Source organism: Plasmodium relictum, assembly GCF_900005765.1.
Source record: "Plasmodium relictum strain SGS1 genome assembly, chromosome: 13".
Taxonomy (NCBI): Eukaryota; Apicomplexa; class Aconoidasida; order Haemosporida; family Plasmodiidae; genus Plasmodium; species Plasmodium relictum.
The window spans coordinates 1076868-1102257 of record NC_041691.1 but is presented as its reverse complement, the minus strand read 5'-3'; the positions used below and the strand labels follow the sequence as shown (position 1 = coordinate 1102257).

The 25390-nt window shown below is 18.0% G+C and overlaps 5 protein-coding genes across 5 annotated transcripts; 3 read left to right on the top strand and 2 right to left on the bottom strand.

Annotated features, from left to right (window-relative positions):
* Positions 1–131: 131 nt before the first annotated feature.
* PP7 (serine/threonine protein phosphatase, putative) lies at positions 132–4707 on the top strand (the record flags this gene model as incomplete). The annotated part of the gene is made up of 16 exons (XM_028678807.1): positions 132–357; positions 479–617; positions 731–857; positions 1016–1111; positions 1202–1316; positions 1438–1510; positions 1604–1764; positions 1841–1921; positions 2013–2530; positions 2692–2849; positions 2931–3235; positions 3349–3705; positions 3827–3930; positions 4056–4160; positions 4257–4417; positions 4587–4707. The coding sequence occupies 16 exons, from the start codon at positions 132–134 to the stop codon at positions 4705–4707; spliced, it is 2847 nt and encodes a 948-aa protein (XP_028535916.1).
* Positions 4708–4996: 289 nt separating this feature from the next.
* PRELSG_1327600 (conserved Plasmodium membrane protein, unknown function) lies at positions 4997–10309 on the top strand (the record flags this gene model as incomplete). Its single annotated transcript, XM_028678806.1, has 4 exons — positions 4997–5044; positions 5150–5192; positions 5272–5351; positions 5507–10309. The coding sequence occupies 4 exons, from the start codon at positions 4997–4999 to the stop codon at positions 10307–10309; spliced, it is 4974 nt and encodes a 1657-aa protein (XP_028535915.1).
* A 622-nt stretch (positions 10310–10931) lies between these two features.
* Positions 10932–15215, bottom strand: PRELSG_1327500 (conserved Plasmodium protein, unknown function; the record flags this gene model as incomplete). Its single annotated transcript, XM_028678805.1, has 1 exon — positions 10932–15215. The coding sequence occupies one exon, from the start codon at positions 15213–15215 to the stop codon at positions 10932–10934; it is 4284 nt and encodes a 1427-aa protein (XP_028535914.1).
* A 3077-nt stretch (positions 15216–18292) lies between these two features.
* PRELSG_1327400 (calcium-dependent protein kinase, putative) lies at positions 18293–20003 on the top strand (the record flags this gene model as incomplete). Its single annotated transcript, XM_028678804.1, has 9 exons — positions 18293–18393; positions 18495–18783; positions 19037–19093; positions 19183–19254; positions 19331–19395; positions 19480–19585; positions 19661–19723; positions 19793–19856; positions 19963–20003. 9 exons carry the CDS (start codon positions 18293–18295, stop codon positions 20001–20003), a joined length of 858 nt encoding a protein of 285 aa, XP_028535913.1.
* A 1080-nt stretch (positions 20004–21083) lies between these two features.
* PRELSG_1327300 (conserved Plasmodium protein, unknown function) lies at positions 21084–24524 on the bottom strand (the record flags this gene model as incomplete). Its single annotated transcript, XM_028678803.1, has 1 exon — positions 21084–24524. The coding sequence occupies one exon, from the start codon at positions 24522–24524 to the stop codon at positions 21084–21086; it is 3441 nt and encodes a 1146-aa protein (XP_028535912.1).
* Positions 24525–25390: the final 866 nt, after the last annotated feature.

Sequence of the window (25390 nt, the reverse complement as noted above, 5' to 3'; positions counted from 1 at the left end):
TTTATATATAATAAATTATTTTTTAACTTTTATTTGCTGAAGCATTTATACTTCTGTGAATATTTTCAACATTTCAATAAGTGAAAAAAAAACTTGTGTATAAAAATTTGTTTATTTTTGTGAAATATAAAATGGTGAGTTATAATGTTAAAGATATTGTGATGATATATGGTCATAAATCAATTATTCAACATATTCAAAATATAAAAAATGAAAAAGGAAATTTGTATAAAATATATGCAGCAAAGTATACAAATAAAATTGGTTATACAAATGGGATTTATAGAAATAAAAAAATATATGACACAGATGATTTAATAATATTTTGTTCTGTTGATTCAATAAAATTATATGATGGTATTTTTCTTTTAATTATATTAATAACTTTCTGTTAAATAATATATATATATTTATATGAAAAATAACATAAATATGAGATTCAATTAATAAAATTTGTATATATTTATTAACATTTTAGAAAAAGAGAGTGCATGCATAATGATACAAAAGATATTCAGGGGATTTTTAGCTAAGAAAAATTTCTATTCTTTTGTTTGTTGTACTGTTTGGAGAAAGTTCGAACATTTGCATGAACATTTAACTCTAAATAGTCATGAGTAATTAAAAAAAAATATAAGAGAAAATAGAGACAAAACATATATAAATACTATGAATATATATATATATATTTACAAATGAAAACAATATTTAACATACTAATTTTACTTAGAGAAATTTATAAACCTTTAGTAAAAATAATAAAAAAAGATATGAAAAAGGGAAAAATTCAGTTTTCATCTAAATGTTTTTCAAGTAATTCAAATCAGTTTTCTCGTGCTTCTACCATTTCTTATGAAGTAATAGACACACTTTTTTTAAAAATGATATATCATTGTAAACATATTCATTTTTTTTTAAATTATTTTTTCTATAAGTTTATATATAGTTCATAAAAAAAAAAAAATACTATTTTCTAAAATTTAATATATAATAATATACCTTACTACTTTTTAAGTCTAGTTTTTATGCAACTAAAGTTCCACAATTAAAAGATAAAATTGATAAAAAATTTGCTATGGAAATGTTTCAGTTTTTTTTAACATCTAAAAATGTAAATACATATATTACCATTTTTTAAAAAGATATATTTTTTTAATAATTTAGTTTTTACATAACTTTTATTTATTTATCTATTTCTTAGATTACATTGCCCTATAATTTGGTGTATACAATATTAGATAAAACAAAAAAAATGCTAGAAGAAAATATAAAGAGTTCTATAATAAACATAGATATGTCTAAAAAATCGAAAGATAGTAAATTAATTGTAAAACAATGAAAATAAAAAAAAATAGACTTCCCTTTTTTTTTTTCATTTTCCCATATATATATATATATATATATATGTCCTTATATTTTTTTTTTTGAAGTTATTAGGAGATGTCCATGGACAGTTACGTGATGTTCTTTGGTTATTCAACAGATTTGGCCCACCATCATCAAATAATATGTTAATAAAAAAAAAAAATGTTTTTTATATATTTATTAAAAATATTAAATTTATTTTTATTTATTTTACTTTTTTTTTTTTTTTCTCATATAGATATATTTTTAATGGTGATATAGCTGATAGGGGAGAAAATGCCACGGAGATATTTTTACTTTTATTTACTTTTAAATTAAGTAATTACGATAATGTAGTAATTAATAGAGGAAATCATGAATGCTCATATATGAATGAAGTATATGGATTTTATAATGAAGGTAATATTTTCACTAATTTTATGTTAGTATATTTGAAGATTTATTTTTTTTATATACTTAAAATTTTTTTTTTCAGTTATTTCTAAATATGACAATACTATCTTTGATTTATTTCAAAATATTTTCGAGTTGTTAAGTCTAGCAGTGAATATTCAAAGTAAATTTATATATTTTTTTTATCTATTCATTAATTTATCTATATATTTAGCTAAGACATTTTTTCTTTTTTTTTTTTTTTTTTATAATAGATAAAATATTTGTTGTTCACGGGGGATTATGCAGATATAAAAACGTAACATTAAAAGAAATAAATTCTTTGAATAGAAAGAAGTGTGAAATTTTACATCCGGAAAAATATGAAGATACAATAATTTTTGATTTGTTATGGTCTGATCCCCAAAATAAAAACGGAATTGGGGATAATGCAAGAGGAAATAATTGTATAAGCTTCGGACCAGATATAACAGATATATTTTTAAAAAATAATGATTTAGATATTTTAATTCGATCTCATCAAGTTCCTAAGAATTTAAAAGGAATTGAAAGTCATCATGAAGGAAAATGTATTACATTATTTTCTGCATCAAATTATTGTAATAAAATAAAAAATTTAGGTGCTATAATTATCTTTAACCAAGACTTAACTTTTGAAGTGCAAGAATATATGTCGCCAACTCTTGAAAAAATTAGAGAAACTTTTGAAGAAAACAAAAAATTAAGAGAAAAAGTCTTGCATTATTCAAAAATATTAGAACTAGAAAAAAATGTAAACAAATATACATATATATATTAATAAATTTAAAAGTAATTTATAATTTTACAAATAAAAGGAACATAATAATACTATTCAAATAATTGTATTAAATTATTTATAATAAAAAATATATAAATATATATATATATATATATATATTTTTTTTTTTAAAGGAACAAAAAAAAAACAAGAAAATATCTTGCGAAGGTTTAATGAACGATATTTTGAGTTGTTTGAGTGCATTAATTTGCAATGAAAAAAATTCCTTATGGAACAATTTATACAGAAAAGATAAACAAAAAACAGGAATCGTTAACATAAATACATGGACGTAATTTAAAAAAAAAATTATTAATCTTAATTTTTTTACACTTTTATGTAATATTTTTATATATTTTTTTTTTTTTTAAAGAGAAGAACTAGAAAAAGTTAGCAAAATAAAAAATGTTCCCTGGATTTATTTATGTAAAAAATTAAAAATTATTGAAAATAATTGTGTAAATTATAATAATGTCTTAAGTAGATTTAAAGTAAATTATGCTCCTAACGAAAAGTTTATAAATACAGAATGGAAGAATGAATGTTTTGAACATTTATATGAAACTTTACTAAAAGCAGACTTAAGCTTAAGAGAAACTTTAATGGTATTTGATAAGAACTTAGATGGAAAGGTTACATTTTCTGAATTTGAACAAGTTTTAAAAGATTTAAATATAGGTAAATGTTTTTTTTTAAAAATACTTTTATGTATTAATTCTCATATTTAAAGCATTTTATGTATTATTTAAAAAATATTTACGCTTTTTTTTTTTTTTTTTATCACCCTGTAGATCTATCAATTGTACAAATCAGAATTTTAATGAGATTAATCAACAGTAACTCCTTATGTAAAAAAAATAAAATATTAGAAAATGATAAAATTGATGTAGCTGAATTTATTGGTAAAATGAGAGTGTGTTACCGTTTATCAATTAATAAGGAGTATATAAACAATGAAAAAATAAAAAAATTAATCGAAACAATTGGTAAATATATTTTATCTGATAGTACAGATATTGCTAATTTTCACTATAAATTTTACGAAGAAAATAACCTAAGGAATAATTCTGAGAGGAGAAAAAGATCAAGTGTAATAAAAGCTGTTGCTTTATTTCAAAAATTCAAAAATTATGATCATTTTGGAAATGGTTTATATCTTAAAATTATACAAAAAAAAAAAAAAAATTCACATAAAAATGTATCTCAAATAATAGAGTATATATACATATAAATATATCTATTTAATTTTTTATTTTATTTTTTTAATAGGTTATTTAGACTATAATGATTTTGTCAAAGCAATTAAAACATTTGACATGAATAAAATTAGTAAAGAAGTGGATTTTGAAGTTAATGATAATATTTTATTAGAAGTAATAATAAATTAATAAATAATATATATATTTTTTTTTTATAAGTTTTATTCATGAAATATTAAATTGTTTTTTCTTTAAATTTTAATGAAATAATTTTTTTTTCTTTCCCCAAATTTTTAAAGCTAGCTAAATCTATAGACATAACAAAGTCATGTAAAATTAATTTCCTTGAATTTTTACAAGCCTTTTATATTGTGAATAAAAGTAAATATTCTTATGTAGACGAGGTTATAATTTTCTTTTTAAATTTTTTATTTATGAAATATGTATTCTTTCTTATCTATTATCCATTTTCTTTGTGTAATTTTTTTTTTTTTTTTTAGATATGGTGTCATATATGTACTGTCATATATGAAAATAAGGTACCCTTAAAAAAATGCTTGAAATACTTAGAAGATTCAACACAAGGAAAAATAACAAGTTTACATTTTAGATATGTCTTATTAGAATTAAATAAAATTTTACAACAACAGAAATATGAAATGTAATTTTCTAAATGAAATAAAAAAAAAAAAAACTAAAGCATTAAGAAAAATACTTATGCTTTTCATTGACCAATTTTCTTTAATTATTTTACTTTATTATTTATAATTTTAATTATTTTAACATTATATGTATTTTATAATTTCTTTTCTGTTTTTTTTTTTTTGAAGGAATAAGCCTTTAACAGACGAGCAAATAGATTTATTGGCATATACTGTAGAAGCAGATGATAAAGTAAATTATACTGAATTTTTGAATTCTTTTAAACCTGTTTATATTTATCCAAATTAATAATAATATATGTTTTTATTTTTAATTTTATTTTTAATTTTATTTTCTTTTTTCTTTTTTTGTGTACTTACAAAATATGTAATTTTGTACTTACAACTCTTTTTTTATGTTTTTTTTTTTTTTTTTAATAAATTTTAAGAATTAAGAATATTCTATTTCATTAAAAAAAAATATATTGTTTTTTTTTCTCTATCATTTTTGATAGTAATTTTTTTTTTATTTAAAAATACTCTTAATCAAATTTTTGCATTAATAATGTATAAAAGTATAAAATAATAATTTTATTAAAATGTCTAAAGTAGTAGACGAGCTCAAATTGTTCTTAACTAATTTATCAGTAAAAAGAAAAATTGAAAAAAAGATAAAATATATTGATATAAAAAATGCATTTTTTATTCTGAATGTTATGAAAAAAACATTTTTTTTTTTTTTTTTATATAAGAGAGGATCAGATACAGTAGACACGGATGATTTGTTAAATTCAGGTTTATAAAGAAAAAAAAATAAATAATTATTATATTTATAAAAAATGTAATTCTATATTCTCTTTTTTTTTTTTTTAAGGAATTGCTGATAAATCAGTAATTCTGAATATAAAAGCAAAACTAGGTGAAAGCCCGTGGAATATACAAAATTTAATAGACGTAAAAAAAAAAAAAAAATAATAATAAAATAAACAATAAAAATTAAATTAGAATAATAAAATAAGATAAAAAAAAATATTTATGCATAGATACTTCATTTACTATGAAGCTTTACATAATTTTTAAAATATCTGAAAAATATATTTCATTAATAGTTAGGTATAGATATAATTCAAAAGGATAACGAAAATGAACTTGAACTAAAGCATGATAGCAGCGATAATATAATATCTGAAATTGAAAATGAAAGTGAAAGTGATATTGAAAGTGATGATGATTTTTATATTAAAAATATAAAGTTCGAAACATGTGAAAATATTGAAGAAACATTAAAAGTTATGATTCAAGAAAATGCTATTAATTTACACCCAATTATAAAAGAGTTTATTTTATTATTAGTTTTTTTATTTAGTTGTATAAGAAAAAGCAATAAAAATAATTTAGAAAACGCAAATAAATTTTTTGAAAAAATTACCAATAAGGAATATAATAATGATGAAATAATGAATAAAAGGTCGTTTAAGAATGAAAATAAAACTAAAATAAAATATACTAACATAAAATGTGAAAACAATGAGGCATTTTATACAAATATACGTTCAAAAAATAATGCTTTAAATGATGATATTTCAGATAATATTTTAATTGAATCGTTCTATAAGAATTCAATAAGTAACAAATTTTATTGTGATATAAATAATAAAGATAACTTTAATTCTAATGAAAATTTATACTGTAAAGATGTTTATTCTATTTTCTTAAATTTAAACGAAAAATCTATATATGAATATAATATCGAAGATGTAAAGCAAGCGTTTAGTATTGAAAATTTGAATAAAGTATGTGAAACTTTTTATAGGCACTTACATAAAGTTAGAAAAATGAAAAATGATCAATTAATAAAAAAAGGAATAAATATTATAATGGTGCTTTTATATTTAACTTACGTCTATTTTGGAATTTTTTTTTTGAAAACAAAAAACTTATATGTAAAATTATATTGTATAGACAAAGAATTCAGAGAGAATAAAATAAAAAATGAAGAAATAAAAAATAATCTTAATAAGAAAGTTGAAGAACTTTTGAATCAACTAAAAATTAGCGAAAAGTACTTTGAAGAGTACGAAAAATATAAAGAGAATTTCAATGAAATAAAAAAAGAAAATGAAAAACTAAAAAATACTAACATTATCATTCAAAAATTAAAGAAAAAAATTAGTTTAATGGAAACAGAAAAGTTAATGATTATAAAAAAAAAAGAAGAATTAGAATTTATAATTAAACAAAAAAATTTATTAATTGAAAGTAATAAAGCAAAAAAGAATGAAAAAGAAATTAAAAAACCAGAATTGAAAAGAACAAAATTAGTATTAAAAAATGATCATAATAATTTTAATAGAATGAAATCTATCACTACAAAAAGTGAAAATAATAATGTTAAAAGTGTATACTTATTAGAAGAAAAAAATAACACAGAAATACAACAAAATATAAAAAATAAAGAAGAAGATTATGAGCATATAATAAAAAAAAAATCTATATTAACAACAGATAAAGATACACAAACATTGAATCATAAAAAAGAAAAAATTACAAAAGACAAGGAAACAGAAACGATGAGTGAAATAAAAAAAAATAAAATAAGTAGAGGAGTACAGACATTAAAATGTGAAGATTTTAAAAAGATAAATAGACATGTTTTAAATAATCAATTATCTGAAGATAAAAAAAAAAAAAAAATAATAAACAAATTATACGAACATATTAAAGAAAAGGAAGAGAACGAGGAAGAAGGAGAAGAGGAAGAGGAAGAGGAAGAGGAAGAGGAAGAGGAAGAGGAAGAGGAAGAGAAAGAGAAAGAGGAAGAGGAAGAGGAAGAGGAAGAGGAAGAGGAAGAGGAAGAGGAAGAGGAAGAGGAAGAGAAAGAGAAGGAGAAAGAGAAAGATAGATACAAGGAACAAAAAGAAAAAGAAAATAATAACAACAAAAAAAGTAAAGAATTAGAGGGAGAAATAAGAAAGGAAGCAAAAGATAAAATAAAAAATGAAGTAGAGAACAAAGAAAGAAAAAAATCGAAAGAACATAAAGAAACTATATATAAAAAAGAAAGAGAAATTTTATTATTCGAAGAAAATAATAAAGAGAGAAAAGTTTATAAGAACATTAAAAGTAATAATAAGTACAACGATATATATGCATTGAAAGATATTAACGAACCCTTTAAGCAATCAAGCTGTTTATTAAATATCAAAGTAAAAGAAAAAACAGAAAACAAAAGTATATTAAATTATGTTAATCACTTTTTTATTTTATCAGATATAATTAATATAAAAAGAAAAAAAGAGAAATTAATTAAAAATAGCTATAAAAAATATTACCTTTATTTAAATACAAATGGTTTCAAAACGAATGATTATATCATTCAAAATATAGTCAATATGAATAGAGAAATACTAATTGAAAGCATGTATGATTATTTAATAAATAAATATGACATTTTCAATAGATTATTTGAGAAAATTTTTTTTTATGAATGCATATATATTTTTTCTAATTTTTTTTTAAATGAAGAAATAATTGATAGCCAAAGATTAATAGACAATAATTTTTATAATATTATTTCTTCTTGTTTCAATTATTTTGATGAATTATCAAAATTAACATATAGTATAAAAAGGAATATATACTTATCTGAAGCATTAGTTAATAGTCACCATGTAGATTTAAACAATATATTTAACTTCAATTTTTTTGAAAAAACAAAATTTCTTAATATAAGAAATGATAACAGTAATTTTCTTTTAGAATTCTTTTACGAAAGTTTAGCTTTCATTGACGTAAAAGAAGAAAGTAACTTAAGTGAAGAATTAAATCATTTTTCTATTTTCACAAATGAAATGGATTTACCAAATTTAAGAAATAATTTTCGTACATCAGATTTTTTAAATGACAATTTCAATGGTATTAATGAATTTAATAAATTAAATAAGGAAAGAAAAATAAAGAAATGTAATGTTTTAAATAAAATAAGTTATTCTAATAATTGCATTTTTTTTAGTAAGTATAGTTCTTCTCATGATTATTATTGTAGCAATTATAATTATATATTCCATGAAGAAAATGAATCTATTCTTATATATAATAAAATAGACAAATTATCTGAAAATAAAATTAATATAGAAAAAGAGAATACAGAATTACTGAAAAAACAATGGAATAATCCTAAATTATTCAATTCAAGTAATAGAAAAATTGTAGGCATTTTTAATGAAAAATATAAACATAAAAAAAATAATTTATTATTTAAAAAGAAAATTTATTCAAAGAAAAAAAAGTTTCATAAGTATTATAAGCATAAAAATAAAATTAATTTTTATTCTTTCAATGAAAAAATTAATAACAGTTATAACAAAAATGGAAATAATGATTATTTGTTAAATGAAAATTTAAGTAGAGATAATCTAAATATAAAATTTACCAACTTTTTTATAAATTTAAATAATCAGATACTATATGCTAGCCTTTCTCACTATTATAATATTTTTTATTTGTTTAAAAATAATAATTCTAATGTTGAGAACTATAATGAAAATTATAAAAAAAGAAAAAGGTGTAAATTTAAAAGTAATATATATAAAAAAAAAAAAAATATAAAAATTATATTACCAAATAAAAGAGAAAATGAAGAAACCAAAGTTATTAAATTAGTTAATAATTATTTATACAAAAAAAGAAAAGCTTCTCTAAAAAAAAAAAATATACTTTTTAGAAGAATCAACTGCAAAAACAAAGCTAATGGTAGTATACATAAGAATGATGGAAAAAATGAAAACAATAACGATGCATATAAACAACACAACAGAAGAAATATAATGAAAGAGCTCAAAAAAAAATATTTCATTATAAGCAAAAAAAATTTAAATATCCCAGAAAGTAAAGCAAGTAAAGAATTAGAAGGTATGTGCAAAGGTTACATTTATAAAAGTTATAACAAAGAAAAAAAAATTGAAGAATTATTTTTAAGAAAATATAATATAAAGAAACATAAGAAAAAAAGAAGATTTAAAAGAAAAATGATAGAACACTTTAATCATAATTACAAGTTTCATACTATTCAAAATGCTAGAAAAAAATTAACATTTAATATATGCATTAATTTATTAAAAAATACAAGTCATCTATTTAAGGAAGTATTTCTGTCCAATATAAAAAATTATAGTTATTTATCAAGTGATGATAATATTATAACTATCAAAAATTACGATCTTAAAAAAAAAAGTGTTTGTTCTAAAATAAATGAATTTTTAAATAAGAAATATAATACATATAATTTAAAAGATTATGATTCCTTATTATATTGTTCTCAATTTTCACGCATTTATAACACACTAATTTCATTAAAAAAAAGAAATTATGAATACTTAAAATTTAACAAGTATATTGATACTATGAGTGCATATAAATCGAATGTGTTAAGTGAACACAAATTAAAAAAAAAAAAAGAAGTAATTTTAGGAAAATACGATAAATGTGTTATAAATAATAAATACTCCGAAAAAAGAAAAGAAAAAAATGAGAAAACAAAAAGAATAAGTAATAAATTTATAATACGAAAAAAATGCTTTGATAAAAATACTAATACCAATTATTCCTATTATTTACTTCTAACTAATTCTATATATATTTTAGCTTTATCTTTTTTCTTAGTTTTCCTATTCTTGATAGATGTTTATTTTTTTAATAATTTTATATTTTCTTGTTTTGTTTATATCTTATGTTTTTTTTTACTTTTTATTGTGTCATTATTTAGAGGTATTATATATACAATTAATATTTTTTTAAAAAAAAAAGTCATATCACAAGATTTATTAGATTTTTTTTCGATTCATTTTGTTGAAATGATAAATAATATACGCTTTTATATATATGAAAATAGTAATAACATAGATTATACATAAAAAAAAAAAAAAAAATAAATAATTTTTGGAAAAGAAAATGTTTATATATAATATATATTTTTAGTTTATTTCATTTATTCATTCACCCATCTATTTTTTTTTTATTTTATTACACTGATATATATATATATATATTTTTAAGATAGTATTTGATTCATATAAATAATTAAAAAAATAATTTTACCTACTAAGAAACATAAATATAAGAGTACATAAAAAATAATAAATGTAAACTCTAGAAAAATATATATATATGGAAATAGAATAGATATTGAGAGATAAATAATTAGAAATTACGTAAACTAAAAAATTTATTTAAAAAAAATATTAGAAAAAAATTAGCGAAAACAATAAAAATATTTATTTTTACAGAAAAAAAATTAAAAAATTAAAATGTATAAAAGAAATTCATTACAACTCAGTAAAATAATGAAAAATGAATAATTATAATTGATCTATCAAAAATTGGAAACTAAAAAAAATAATAAAACTAATATAAAAAAAAAAATAAAATAAAATAAAATAAAATAATAAATATTCTTTTCATAAATATTAATGTTGCTTTTTTAAAAAAATATTAGTTTAAAAGTTATAAAACAACACATATAGATGTATAGTTATTTTATCTTTTCTTTCGTCTTCTATACATTTTCCTTTTAGCTTGATATTTAGTCATTTTACGTGAGAACGTTATTTCTTTTTCTTTTAAGTAACTTCCTATAAATAGAAAAAAATAAAATATAAACATAAAATTAAAACGTCTATTTTGTATAAATAAATATATTATATATAGTTTAATTTTTTTTTTTTTTCTTTTCCATATTATAAAAAAAAATTTATGTTCCTTTATTTTATTCTTACCATTAAATTGTAATTCATTTAAATTTTTTTGTTTTTTTTCATTTTGGTTATTATTGGAATTATCAACTTTGTTATATGAGAAAAGAAGTGGTATTTTCACTTTTCTTAAATTATCAAAAGGATATTTAATCTTTTGTTGAAAATCGTATAAATATTTATTTTTAAAAATTTTTTTTTTATTTTTATGAATTAATATATTTGTTCTGTAAATCTGTTTTTTAAAAAAAAATAATGCAGAATTATAGTTCCTAAAAATTTTTTTTTTAATTTTATTAACTATACTACCGTCTTCTCTCCTAAGAAGTTTCACTGTACGTAAATTATTTTCATAAAAGCTTTCACTATTACATAAAAACTTCTTATTATTTTTGATTATATTAATTTTTCTATTTAATATATTTTCATCATCACAATTACTAGGCTCAGTTTTTTTATAGACTTTCATTTTATAACTATTATTACTCTTTTTTTCATTTCCATTTATATAAAAACTATTTTGTAGTAAGTTGTTTTGAAAATTTTGATTAATTATATTAATTTTAATATTATCAATATTTGAAAAATTAATTATGTTATTATGGGAGTTACCACTATTATATTGATAATAATTGTTGCATTTTTTTAAATAAAGTATTCTATTATAATTACCTATAAAATTATTAAATGATTTATCATAGGTACTCATTTTAAGAGTATTATTGAATGCTTTATTAGTATTATCACTTATTACTTCGCTGCTTTTTTTTTTATTCATTCCTAAATATTTTATATGTACGTTATTGCTCATAGGCATATTTTTTAATTCATTATCTCCCTTTATTTTCTTTTCTTTTATTTCATTTTTTAAATTATTATCTTCTTTTACTACATTTTTTAATTCATTATCTCCATTTATTTTCTTTTCTTTTATTTCATTTTTTAAATTATTATCTTCTTTTACTACATTTTTTAATTCATTATCTCCATTTATTTTCTTTTCTTTTATTTCATTTTTTAGATTGCTATCTTCTTTCATTACATTTTTGAATCCATTATCTACCTTTATTTTATCTTTTTTTATTTCATTTTTCAAATTATTATCTTCTTTTATTTCATTCCTCAAACTAGTATCTTCTTTTGCTTTCTTTTTCAGATGAATATCTACTTTTATTTCATTTTTCGAATAATTATCTTTTACTTCATTTTTTAAATGATTATTTTCTTTTATTTCATTTTTTAAATTATTATTAAATTCATTTTTAAAATTATCATCTTCTTTTATTTCTTTTTTTAAATTATTATTAAGTTCATTTTTAAAATTATCATCTTCTTTTATTTCTTTTTTTAAATTATTATTAAGTTCATTTTTAAAATTATCATCTTCTTTTATTTCTTTTTTTAAATTATTATTAAGTTCATTTTTAAAATTATCATCTTCTTTTATTTCTTTTTTTAAATTATTATTAAGTTCATTTTTAAAATTATCATCTTCTTTTATTTCTTTTTTTAAATTATTATTAGGTTCATTTATTAAATTATTATTTTCTTTTATTTCGTTATTTAACTTATTATTAACTTCATTTATAAAATTAATATTTTCTTTTATTTCACTTTTTAATTTATTGTTTTCTCTTTTTTTGGTTACAGTTGTATAATTTTCTAGTACCTTTTGATGATCACGATAGAAACTTTGTTTATCATTTGATACTAATGAGGAGTTTTTTGGTATAACTTTTCCTGAGTAAGATAAATTTTTTGAAATTATATCACTGTCTTTTGTTAAGTATACAAGAGACATTGAAATATTTTTATAATTATTCTCATTTTTATTAAAATTTTCAAAATATTTCTTATTATAATTCCCTTTTTGTATTATATTTTTTGCAAATATCTTTTTTTCGAATATATTAAAATTTTTGCAATTATCTTTTTCATATTTGTTATTAGAAGGCTTTTTGTTTATCTTGTCTTTATTTCTCTCTATGGAATACTTATTTTCAATTTTTAATAATTTATCAGTATTATCTTTATTATTATTATTATTATTATTTTTTTTTTCATTAACTTTGTTAATTAATTGATTAGATTTACTTTTCATTAATAAAGTCTTTTTTAATTCTATTAAATTTTGATAATAATTTAAACTTCCTGACTTTTCATTATTATAATTAGAAATATAACTGGATGAATTTTTTTTATGCATGTATCTGTTTAAGTATTTTGATAGAATTTTCTTCTTTCTTAAATATTTTTTTAACAATAAAGTATTTTGTTTATTGCTTAGAAATAATTCATAAATACTATTTTTCTTTTCAAATGTATTTAGTCTCTTTATTTCATCAATCTTTCTTTTTAAAAATTGTTTCAACTTTTTTAAAAATTTCATAAAATACTTTTTTGTATTAAAATATTCTGGTAATTTTACTTCGTTTGCTTCTGTTATTTTTTTAATGGTTTTTAATATATCTGTTTTTATTTTTTTTAACATTTTTTTATATCTTATAATATGATATATTGTATTAATTTCTATTATCCTTTTTTTTTCTTTGCATTGATTTATACTAGAACAATAATTTTTATTTGATTCATTTTTTTTATGTAAATTTTGTAACTTGGAATTATAAATAATATTATTATTGCTATAATTATTTTTTTTTTTTTTTTTTTCTTTTTCATTTTCCTTTATTTTTTGCATACTTTCTTTTTCTTTTTTGTCTATTTTTTTTTTTTTATCTTTTTTTGTTATTCTTCTTTCTATACAACTGTCACAATTTTCTCTTATGTATTTTCCATGTTTATATTTTAAATGAAGAAATTTTTTTTTTGTTTTTTCTCCTTCTAAAATATCTTTTTTTATATTTTCACTAACATTTCTTATTTTTTTATCATAAGAAGAAATAGATGAGATTATGTTTGATGAAGAAGAAACAGTGAGTTTTAATGAATTATTTAATGAATGATAATTATTAAACAAGTTACTTGAATTCATTTTTTCCGATAAAAAGATATTTTCACTTTTTTTATTATTTATTAATAAATTGATATTAGACTCCGTTTTACTATAATCATGATTATTAAGATTTTTCTTTTTAATATCAGAAAACTCTTTCAAATTTAAAGTAATTCTTTCAGAGTGTCCTTTTTTTATTTTATTTAATTTTATGTAATCTCTTTTTCTTGTCTCATAATATGAAATTGTCTTTTCATTTAAGGGAAAAACTTTTTTTGAAGTAACTTTTGTTGAATCACTTTTTTCATAATTATGTATAAAATAATAATTCTCTGAAGAGTTTTTTTTTTTTGCTTCTTTTAATTTTTTTTGATCAAAATATATTTCATTTTTATTTACAATTTCATTTATATGATCACCTAAAATATTAGTGCATTTTTTATTCTCATACAAATTTAACTTATTCGAGTTTTTATTGCTACTGTTATTATAAGTAAGTTGTGTTTTGCTATTCTTCTGGTAAAATGATTTTAAATGAAATTCCTTATTCACACTATCTGCTTTTTTTTTAGAAATAACTTTAGTTTCTTTTTTTATATCATCATTTCTATTTTCTTTTATTATATTTTCAATCTTTTCATTGCAATTTCTATTTTCTTTTATGAAAGTTTCTTTTTTTTCGTTTGTTAACTTTGTGTTTTTTTTTTTTAAAGTTGTTTCTTCATTTTTAGATATTTCCTTTTTCTTAATTATATTTATATTTTCTATTTTGTCTATACAAAAAGAATGGCAACGAAATAAATTTATTTTTTTTGTAATATTTTTAGAGTTAGGGCTTTTAGTTAAATTAATCTTCTTTAAATTTTCTAAAATATGCAATTTATCGTTTTCTGATAAGAAATTACATTTTATAATTTTTGTTTTGCTTTCATTTTTTTCGCTTTTATTTATTTTCAGTATACATTTTTTTTTGTTTTCCTCTGTTATATTAGAATCAGTAATATTTTCATTTTTTTTTTTATTATCATATTTTTTAACTAACTCATAAATATCATCACCAACATTTAGATGACAAAAAGAATTATTTTTTTTTTTTATTATCTCTCCTTTAAGCATTTTTTTTTGAAGAAGAAGATAGGAAAGGATTTTATGTGATAACTGAGTTGTTAATCCTTTGATTATCAATATACTTTTTTCGTTAAGTTCTTTAATATAAATATATAAAACTAATAAAGAAAAAAAAAGAAGTAAACATTAATATAATAACATTAACATATAAAAATAGATAATCCAGAAAAAAAGAAATGCACAGCAATTATAAGAATTATTTATTTGTTACATAATAGTGGCACTTAAGTATCTAGGTTTCTTTTTTTTTTTTCAAGTAGATAAATTCTATAGAAAACAATTTTTTTTGTAAAATATAATATGCATTTTATTTAATAGCTACTAAAAAATAAAAAATATAATTTATTTTAATTATAAAATATTTCTTTTATATTTCTTTTTGGATAATTCTTAAAAAATAATTTAAGAGATAATTTGTAAAAAAATGAGGAAGAATGAAAAAACCTTGTGCTGCTTAGTGCAGCTATTATGAGGTTAGTATTTTTCCTATCTTTTTTTTTGTTAAATTAAAATAAAGTATTTTTATAATAAAAAGTTTATTTTAATATATATAAATATATACATATATTTTTTGTTTACTATTATAAGACTTTTCATTTAGTAAAAATTTGATAAAGATTTACTTATTTTGGAGAATACATGCTAGAAACTTAAAAAATTGTCTTTTTTAAATGATAATAAGAACTAAGAACTTTATTCTTTAACATATTTATTTTTGAAATAAAAAATAGTTATCAAGAAAATCTGCATTTAATTAAATATTACAAAGACATTTTCATAACATATTTGTAATTTATTTATTAAATAAATAAAAATAAAAAAACTAAACATACTTAATAAGAGCATGATATATATATTTTTATTTTTCTGATTAAACAGTAGATTCATATATTTTTTTTTAATTTCATGCTAAAAATTTTTCTATCTTTTGATAAGCATGTATTTTCTAAAAATTTTAAGAGATATTAAATATTATTTATTTGTTTTATAATACATAAAAAAAAAAAAAACCTAACATCAATAGTAATGTAAAGAACTTTAGAATTAATCTTTTTACATATAAATATTAATAAAAATTATAAAAATCTCAATAATAATAAATATATATTTATTTATCTACAAAATAATATAAAGATTAAAAATATGCAGAAAAATACATATTTTTAATATTTTTAAGGAATTTTTTAGGAAACATTTATATATTTTTTCTTTTTTTTCCCTTCATACTATCATATGTTCTTTATTATTATATTTTTTTTTTAAACGTTGAAAAAAATTTTCATAAAAATATTTATTTTAAAAGAATATTCTTCTATATATAACATCACATCAGAAAAAAAAAGGTGAAGCTAACACAAAAAATTATTATGCTCATTTAAAAAATATACTTTTATGTATATAAATCTATTTCTATAAATTAAAAAATGAAATAAATTATATACATGTAAAAAATTACAATTATAAATAATATCTTTTAGATTTATTAAAAATGCATGAACAAATTAAAATTTGAAAAATTAAAAGTAAATTTGAATACCGTGTAAAATTTTTGAAAAACTAATATTATGGAATTCCAATTAAATAGAAAAAAAAAAAAAAATAATAAAATAAAAATAAAAATTTGATTATTTCATTATTCATATTTTGTAAAATTAAAGAATAGAAAGAATGCTTTACGTTATATTTTGTTTTTTTACATTAAATATAAAACGAACAAAATACTCAATTTTTATTATAGTTATTTATTTATAAATGCTAAATTATTAAAAATTTTATTTTTATTAAATTATGCATTTTTATAATGAAAACAAATTAATCTCTTATTTTTAAAATTACCCATTTTTATAATATCAACAGAGTATTCAAAAATTTTATGCACACTATTTTCTTCTTCATCCAATAATATATTTAGAAATTTATTTTATTTTTTTTTTTAAAAAAAATATTTTCATATTTAAAAATATAAAAATATGAGGTTTCATTAAATTATGAAGATTTTTTAAGTATTATGTTGTATATAGGTATTTTAATATTTTATAAGAAAAAAATGAACAGTTGTTTTTTATCATTATTCACGTACGTTATTTTAAATCTAGAAAAGATATAAAGATTTAAATATAAAAATTTATGTTCATAGGGTATGTTTTAAATTTTATTATCTCATATCTAAGTGTTTTAAATATCAAAAATGACTTTAGAGATATCAAAGAGTTTTTATTGCTTTTATATAGATTTTCTCATAATATATACTGCTTGTATATATTTATAAAATTATTAACTCTTATTAATTTAAAAAAAAAAATTTAAAGAGTACATACTAAAATTTTTCTATTTTACAACTAATTAATTCATTTATATTTTTTTTTATAAACTTTTTTTTAATTACAAAAATTCAAATAATTTAAATATTATATAAAAAAAATTTTATTAAAAAAAAAAAAAAAAAAATCTATTGTTTTTAAATTTAACTATTTTTCTTATTTTATTTTATCCTATACTATCCTATCCTATCCTATCTTTTTATTTTTTTTTTTTTAATAAATTTTAAAAAATAAAAGTGTTATGTTTTTTTGTGTATTGTTATATGGTTGTGATTTATACAAATAAAAAAATATATTTTAAAAAAAGTAATATAATTATATTTATGCATACATTTTTTCTTTTAAATGAAAATTAAAATGAAGAAATTTTCTTATTAATAATATTTTTTTTTTTAAAAAAAAAAAAATTTGTAAATATTTTGTGAAATCCGTTGTGTAAAGTTTAGAAATATTTTTTAAAGAATAAGTTTTTTGTTTCTATTTTTTTATATATTTGTTTTATAAGAATTATTGTTTTTTTTTTTTTTATTTTATTTTTTTTATAAAAAAATAAAATTCTAATGAATATCAAAATAGTATGTTTATCTCATTACCAAAAACTATGTTATTGAAAATATTTAAAATGTCTAAATATATAGGAATTAATATGGGATAGGAATTTTTTTTTTTAATCAAATGTATAAGAAAATATCAAATTTTTTTTTTTTTTTAAATTAAAATATTAAATAAATATTATGAGGTAAAATGGGAAATGCTTTCAATAAATTAATAAAAAATTATAACAACTTAGAAAAAAAAAAAAATGAATATAAGCTTGGTAAAGTTTTAGGCTGTGGATCTTTTGGGTACCCATTTTTTTTTAAATAAATACATTTTTATTTTATATTTTTTTTAAAAAATCTAGTTTTTTTTTTTTTTTTTTTCTTTATTACACTTTTTAATGTAGGGTTGTTAGAGAATGTATTAACAAAGAAACAAAAGAAGTATATGCTGTCAAAATAATTAAAAAAAAAAAAAAGCATAAAAAGAATTGTAATTTTGAAAAAATGGTTAAGAATGAGATAAAATATTTATCTATAATGAGTCATGAAAATATTATAAAGTTTAAAGATTTTTTTGAAGATAAGAATAAATTTTATATAGTTTTAGAAAAATGTGAAGGAGGAGAGTTATTTTATAAGATCGTTAAAAATAAATGTTTAATGGAAAATGAATCAGCTTTAATTGTTAGACAGGTAAATTTTATATGATGTATATATATGTACATATAGATAAATGGAGATATATTTTTCTATTTATATATAATTATATTGCTTAGAAAAAAAAAAAATTTACCACAAAATTGTATTTTATATTTCAATTTTTTATTGAAACATTTTTCTTTGAACTGTAATTTTATTTGATTATATCTCCATAAAAATTATTTAATGTTATTTTTTTTAGTTTTTAAATATAAATATAAATAAACAATTTTTTTTTTTTTTCTAGATATGTTGTGCTTTAGAATACTTACATTCAAATAATATTATTCACAGAGATATAAAAGTAAATTAAGATAAAAAGTATTTTTTTATAAATTTTTTTTAAAGAAAATAGTTATATATTTTTTATACCCATTATTTTATTTTTTAAAGGCAGAAAATTTCTTATTCAAAAATAAAAATACTAAAAACATAAAATTAATAGATTTTGGAATGGCTAAAAAAGTAAATAATATACTATACATAATTAAATAGTAGGCTTTAAAAAAACAATTTTTTTTTTTCCACGTTATATTTTTAGGTTAATTGTGAGTATTTAACTGAATTATGTGGATCACCTCATTATATTTCACCTGAACTTATAAGGTAAAAAAGAAATATATTTATGTGAATATGTATAAAAATAATATGACATCAAATATTTTTTATTCTTTTTTTCTATTTTTTCAGGAAAAAATACACAATGTCATCAGATATTTGGGCATTAGGTGTAATGGTTTTTTTCATGTTGACTGGAAAATACCCATTTGAAGGAAAAAACACACCAAAAGTTGTGGTAAATATTAAAATATAATAAAGCAAAATTACGTATTATTTAGATATATCTATTTTATTTTATTTTTTTTTTAAGGATGAAATATTAAACAAAAATATAAACTGGAAAAGTAAAGAATTTTCTTCTTTATCAATTGAGGTTATTTTAAAGTAAAATAAAATGATTTATTATTTGTAAAATAAATTTTTTTTTTTTTTTTTAATAAAGGCTGTAGATTTTTTAAAAAAACTTTTAGAAAGAAATGAAAAAAAAAGATTAACAGCATATCAAGGTATAATAATATGAATTATATATTTTTTTGCTATTCTTTAAAACATGACACTTTTGCTATAATATTTTTAAAATAATTCTTTTTTTTTCTCATTTCTTTTTTTTAGCACTTAATCATCCATGGATAAAATCCCAAGAACTAAATTAATTTCTTTAAGGTTTTTATTTTATTGAGTAAAATTAATTGTCACATTTGTGTATTACTATATTTTTTTTTTTTTTTTTCATTTTAAATCTTAAAAGATTTATATATTTATTTTTCCATATATATATAATTAAAATTTTAATGACTTTGTTTCATACATTTTTTTTGTTTCATTTACTTTTTAATTATAAATATATTATTATTAATTACTTCATTTGTTAAACAATTATATTTTTTATCACTGTTATCTTTTTTATATAATCATCTATATATACGAAATTAAAAGCCTTCTAATAAAATTTAGTCTAATATATTTTTTTAATATTTATATAAAAACAATTATACTTAAAAAAAAAAGAGTTGCCAATGTATTCTTAATTATAAAACTTTTAATATTTATTGAATTTAAAAAAAAAAAAATTATTTTATTTTTTTATTATTTATTAAATTTTTATTCTATAAAAAGAAAAAAAAATTTTCAAAAATATAGGAATAAATTTACAATAAAAAATGAAAAAAAAAAATATATCATAAATAGGTAAAATAAGTGTACAACATTAAATATGATATTAAATGATTAATGACTAAGTAAACGGTCAAATAAGTGATTAAATAAATAGTTAAATTATTAAATAAATGAGAAGAAGAGTAAATTAGTATTACATATTCATGAAAAATAATTTTACATTGATCTTAATAAATTAAAAGATGTCATTCAAAATTTTAGAAAATAATGATGATGAATATATTATATATATATATATATATATATATATATATATACACTATTCTCCACATATATAAATGTATATTTTTAATAATATTTTTTATTATACTTATTGTATTATTTACATAATTTTTTGAATATTAGATAATTTCTTAAATATGTTATAAATATACATACATATATATATATATATATATATATATATATATATATATATATATATATATATATATTCTCTATTACATAATAAAAACTCCATTAATAATATAATACAAAATTGTTAATATAAACAATAATTAAAAAAAAAATGTATATGGTTAAAAAAAAAAAAAAAAATTTACTTTTTTACGTTTCATTTATTTTACGAAGATATTATTTCTTTTATTTCTAAAAGTCATGCCACCTCCTCCTCTATGAAAAGTGCTTTTAAATTTTTCATCTTTTGTCTTTCCTTCTAAAGGTGCATTGAATCCATTAAATTTTTTGTTGAATTTTTTAATCTCATTTTTTTTTTTTTCTTTAAAATTTTCTATGTTTAATTTAATGCCATTGCAATACAAACCTAAATCTAGCAAAAGCTGTTGGCTTTGTCGACAATCTAATTCAGCAATAGCATAAGAATATTCTGTAGGTTTTACTTTATCGTAATTGTTCTGATAGTTAAATGTATGAGGAAATAATTTTTTAACTGATCTTTGATAAATATCTATTTGAACAGCATGACCATCATTATATTTCTTTAATCTATCAATAATACAATCATTTATTTTCTTTTTATCCATATTTTTATGTATATTATGAATTATAATTTTTTTATCATTAACATTTATCTCTTCTCTTTTTTTCTCTTCCTCATCTGGAGCACTTTCTTCATTTTCTTTTTCTTCATGTTCTTGTTTCTCGTCCAGTTTTTGATTATTTAATACATTTCTCTCTCCTAAATTATTATTTTGATAATTTTTCATAACTCTAAATACCCAACTATCTGGATCTACTTTATTTTTTTCTTTTTTTTTTTTTTTTGTTATTTCGTTTGCATTTTTTTCTTCTTTTATAATATTTTCAAACTTTGGCAATTTTTCATTAGTCGTGTTCCATGCATTTTCATTTTTATTTTTTTTAATTTTTTTTTCATCTACATTCATTTTTAAATTTTCATCATTATTATCTTTCTCTTTATTGTTAAAGTTGCTGCTAATATTGTTATTTTTATCTTTTATATTGCTTTTATTTATTTTATCTCCAATTTCTTTACAAATGGAATCAATATTATTTACTGGTGAATTTTCATTTTTTTCTTTTTCTTTATTTTTTTTATCTATAGAGTACTTACTTATTTGTCCGGACGTAGGTTTTCCTACTTTGACTTTTTCTTCATTTGTTTTTTTCATATTTTTTCCCTTGCTAATTAAACCGCTAGCTTTTTTTAAATTTTTATCTTCTCCTTTCTTTATCATTACCATTTCATCACTTTTTTCTTGTCCAGTTTTTTTTTTTCTTTTTTTCTCTTCATTTAATTCTTCTTCTTCATCTTCATCATCGTCGTCATCATCATCATTTTCGTCTTCACCTGCTACTTTATTATGCCTTTTTTCTTTTCTTATAGCATCTTCTTCATCTTCCTCATCATCTTCTTCATCTTCTTCATCTTCGTCTTCTTCTTCATCATTTTCTTCTTCTTTTTCTTCATCAGCGTCATCTTCCTCATCCTCGTCATAATCCTCGTCATCATCTTCATCATCATCTTCTTCATCATCTTCTTCATCGTCATCTTCTTCATCATCATCATCATCATCTTCTTCTTCCTCTTCATCCTCTTCATCCTCATCTTCTTCATCGTCATTCTTTTTTCCATTTTTATTTTCTCTTATTAAACGATTTCCACCTTGATATTTTTTTTCATTATCTTTTGCACCTAATTTCATTTTATATTTGTTTTCCATAAGTGATACATTATCATCTTTCTCATTTTTTTTTAATAAAATATCTCTATTTTTATCATCAATTAAATTTTTTTCATTATTTTTATTTTTTATCATTTCATTTTTCATATTAACTAACTTGAAATCATTAATATTGTCTATATTTGATTTATTTGCCTTTTGCTTTTTCTTTTTGTCTTCTTTATTTTTGATATCATAAATATTATTTAGAAGCTTACTATTTTCATAATTGAAATCTTTTACATATTGCTGATCATCACCAGTATACATGTTATAATAGTGAATAAAATCTACGTCTACATAGTACTGATATATATTATATTTGTGCAAATGAATATTTTGAACGAAAAAATAATATACATTAGTATCTTTGCATTTTTTTATTTTTCCATATATATATATATAAATCTCATCATGCAAATTAACCACTTCAATATAATTTATATGAACAGTACATTCATTAACATCTAGATTTTTATAATATTCATATATCATTTTTCTATTTTTTAATTTCATCATATTTTCACTTTTATGGCATCCTTCAATATTTATTTCATTAAAGTTAAAAAACTTCTCTGCATCATTTAATGACTTGTTACCATTGCTATTACTGTTTTGCTTTTTCTCATAATCATTACTACTATTTTTCATATATAAATCTTTTTCATAATTACAATTCTGATAGTTAAAACTTATTAACAGGATAGCATTTTCGGAATAAAAATTATGCATCATTTCTTTTTTTGTATGAAGAACATAATAATACTGATAAATAAACATATATGAAATACTATATGCGTTACCACTTGATGAATTTAAACTTTTATAATTCATATCATTCAAATTACTTATATTACAAACATTATTTATATCCATTTCATTTTTCATTAAAGAATCTTTTGCATTTTCATAGTTATTATTATTTCCCTTTGAAAATTTCTCATTCTTTTTTTCCATTTTCTCATCTTTACCCTCATTTATTTCATTTCTCTCACTATTCATTATATTTAATAAGACATTTTTATTATCACTAGTTAAAATATTATTTTCTAATATATTTTTTTCACCAGAATTTCCTATTATTTTATCAGAGATATTATAATTCGACGAAATAGCATTATTATTATTATTATTATTGTTGTTGTTGTTGTTGTTACTACTATTATTAGTGTTTTGAACTGGATTATTATTATTATTGCTTTGCGAATTAAAATAACTCATTTTCTTTTGTCCTGACACATTCATGCAAGATGCATTATTATTTAAATCATAATAACGATTAATATTTTTTGAATTATTCAAATTCATATAATTTTCATGATTATTTTCAACATTATAATTTTTATAATTTCGATGACCCTGATTTAATGAATTGTTACTACTATTTACTGCATCTTGTATACAACTAAAATAATCTTCATAATTATGTTTTCCATCTTTTTTTTGAAAATTATAAGAATTCTTATTATTATTATTATATTTGTTTACTGAAGTATTATTATTATTGTTGTTATTATTGTTATTATCTACATTATAAGAATTTAAACCAGCACCTGAACTATTCATATGTTTTCGTTTTTCTAAATTATACATTTCGTCGTTATAGGACAATATATTACTACTTCTCATATCGTTGTGAGAATTTAAATTACTTTTTTTTTTATAAAAGATATTAGTGTTATTACCTGAAGAACAATTTACACTTGTGTTAAAAACACTGTTGAAATGATCGTTTAAATGCTGATTATTGTTGTTATTACTATGCTTGATGTTTGAATATTTGTTTTTATAAAAAAATAAGGAATACTTATTCTTATTCTTATTATATTGCTTTGTATCTGAATTTTTATTCATTTTTTTTATGATACTTCATAAAATTGTATTATTATACTTGCTAAATTTAAAAAAAAAAAAAAAAAAAAAAGGAAAGAAAGAAAGAAAAAAAAAAAGCAAAGGAAAAAAAAAAAAGATAAAATAAAATAAAGAAAAAATGATTTGTTTTTTAAATTAATTCAACCATTCATATTTTAATCTTTATAAATATACATAACTATATTTAACTACTTTTTGTTTTAATAAATTAAATTTATACATATAAATAGTTAATTTTTTCTTTGTTTTTCTATTTATTTTATTAAATTAATATAAAAATAAGTATGGGTAAAAAAAAATTACTTAAATATATGTTTATTTCATATATTTGCATGTATATTTCTCATAAAATGAAAATGACTTTTTTTTAAAATTTTCATCATAGTAGTTTTAATAATCTACAAAGGATTTAAAAAAAAAAAAGTATGTATAAATTACTTATAACATTACTTTTTTTTCAATAGTAAAAATAAAAAAAAAAAAATTATAGTATCTTCTTTTTTAATGCATAATTTTTTGTAAATATTCACAAAATTTGAAATTTGAAATTTTTTGATAAAAATAAATGTTTTTTATAAAAAGAAAATTTATAAAGCACAAATGTTATAATTTCTTTATGGTTCAAAAATTATTTGCTTTTTTTCACTTTTTTTTTTTTTTTTTTTTAACTTAATATTTTACTGTACATTAATTTTTACATAAATTTCTTTTTATGTAAGAATTACTTTTTTTTTTTTTTGATATAAAATAAGGATCTAATTATTTATATTGCTTATATATATCTTTTATTTTAATATGTATTTTTTTTTTTTGCAGAAGAAAACATTCTTTAATAAATATTAAACATG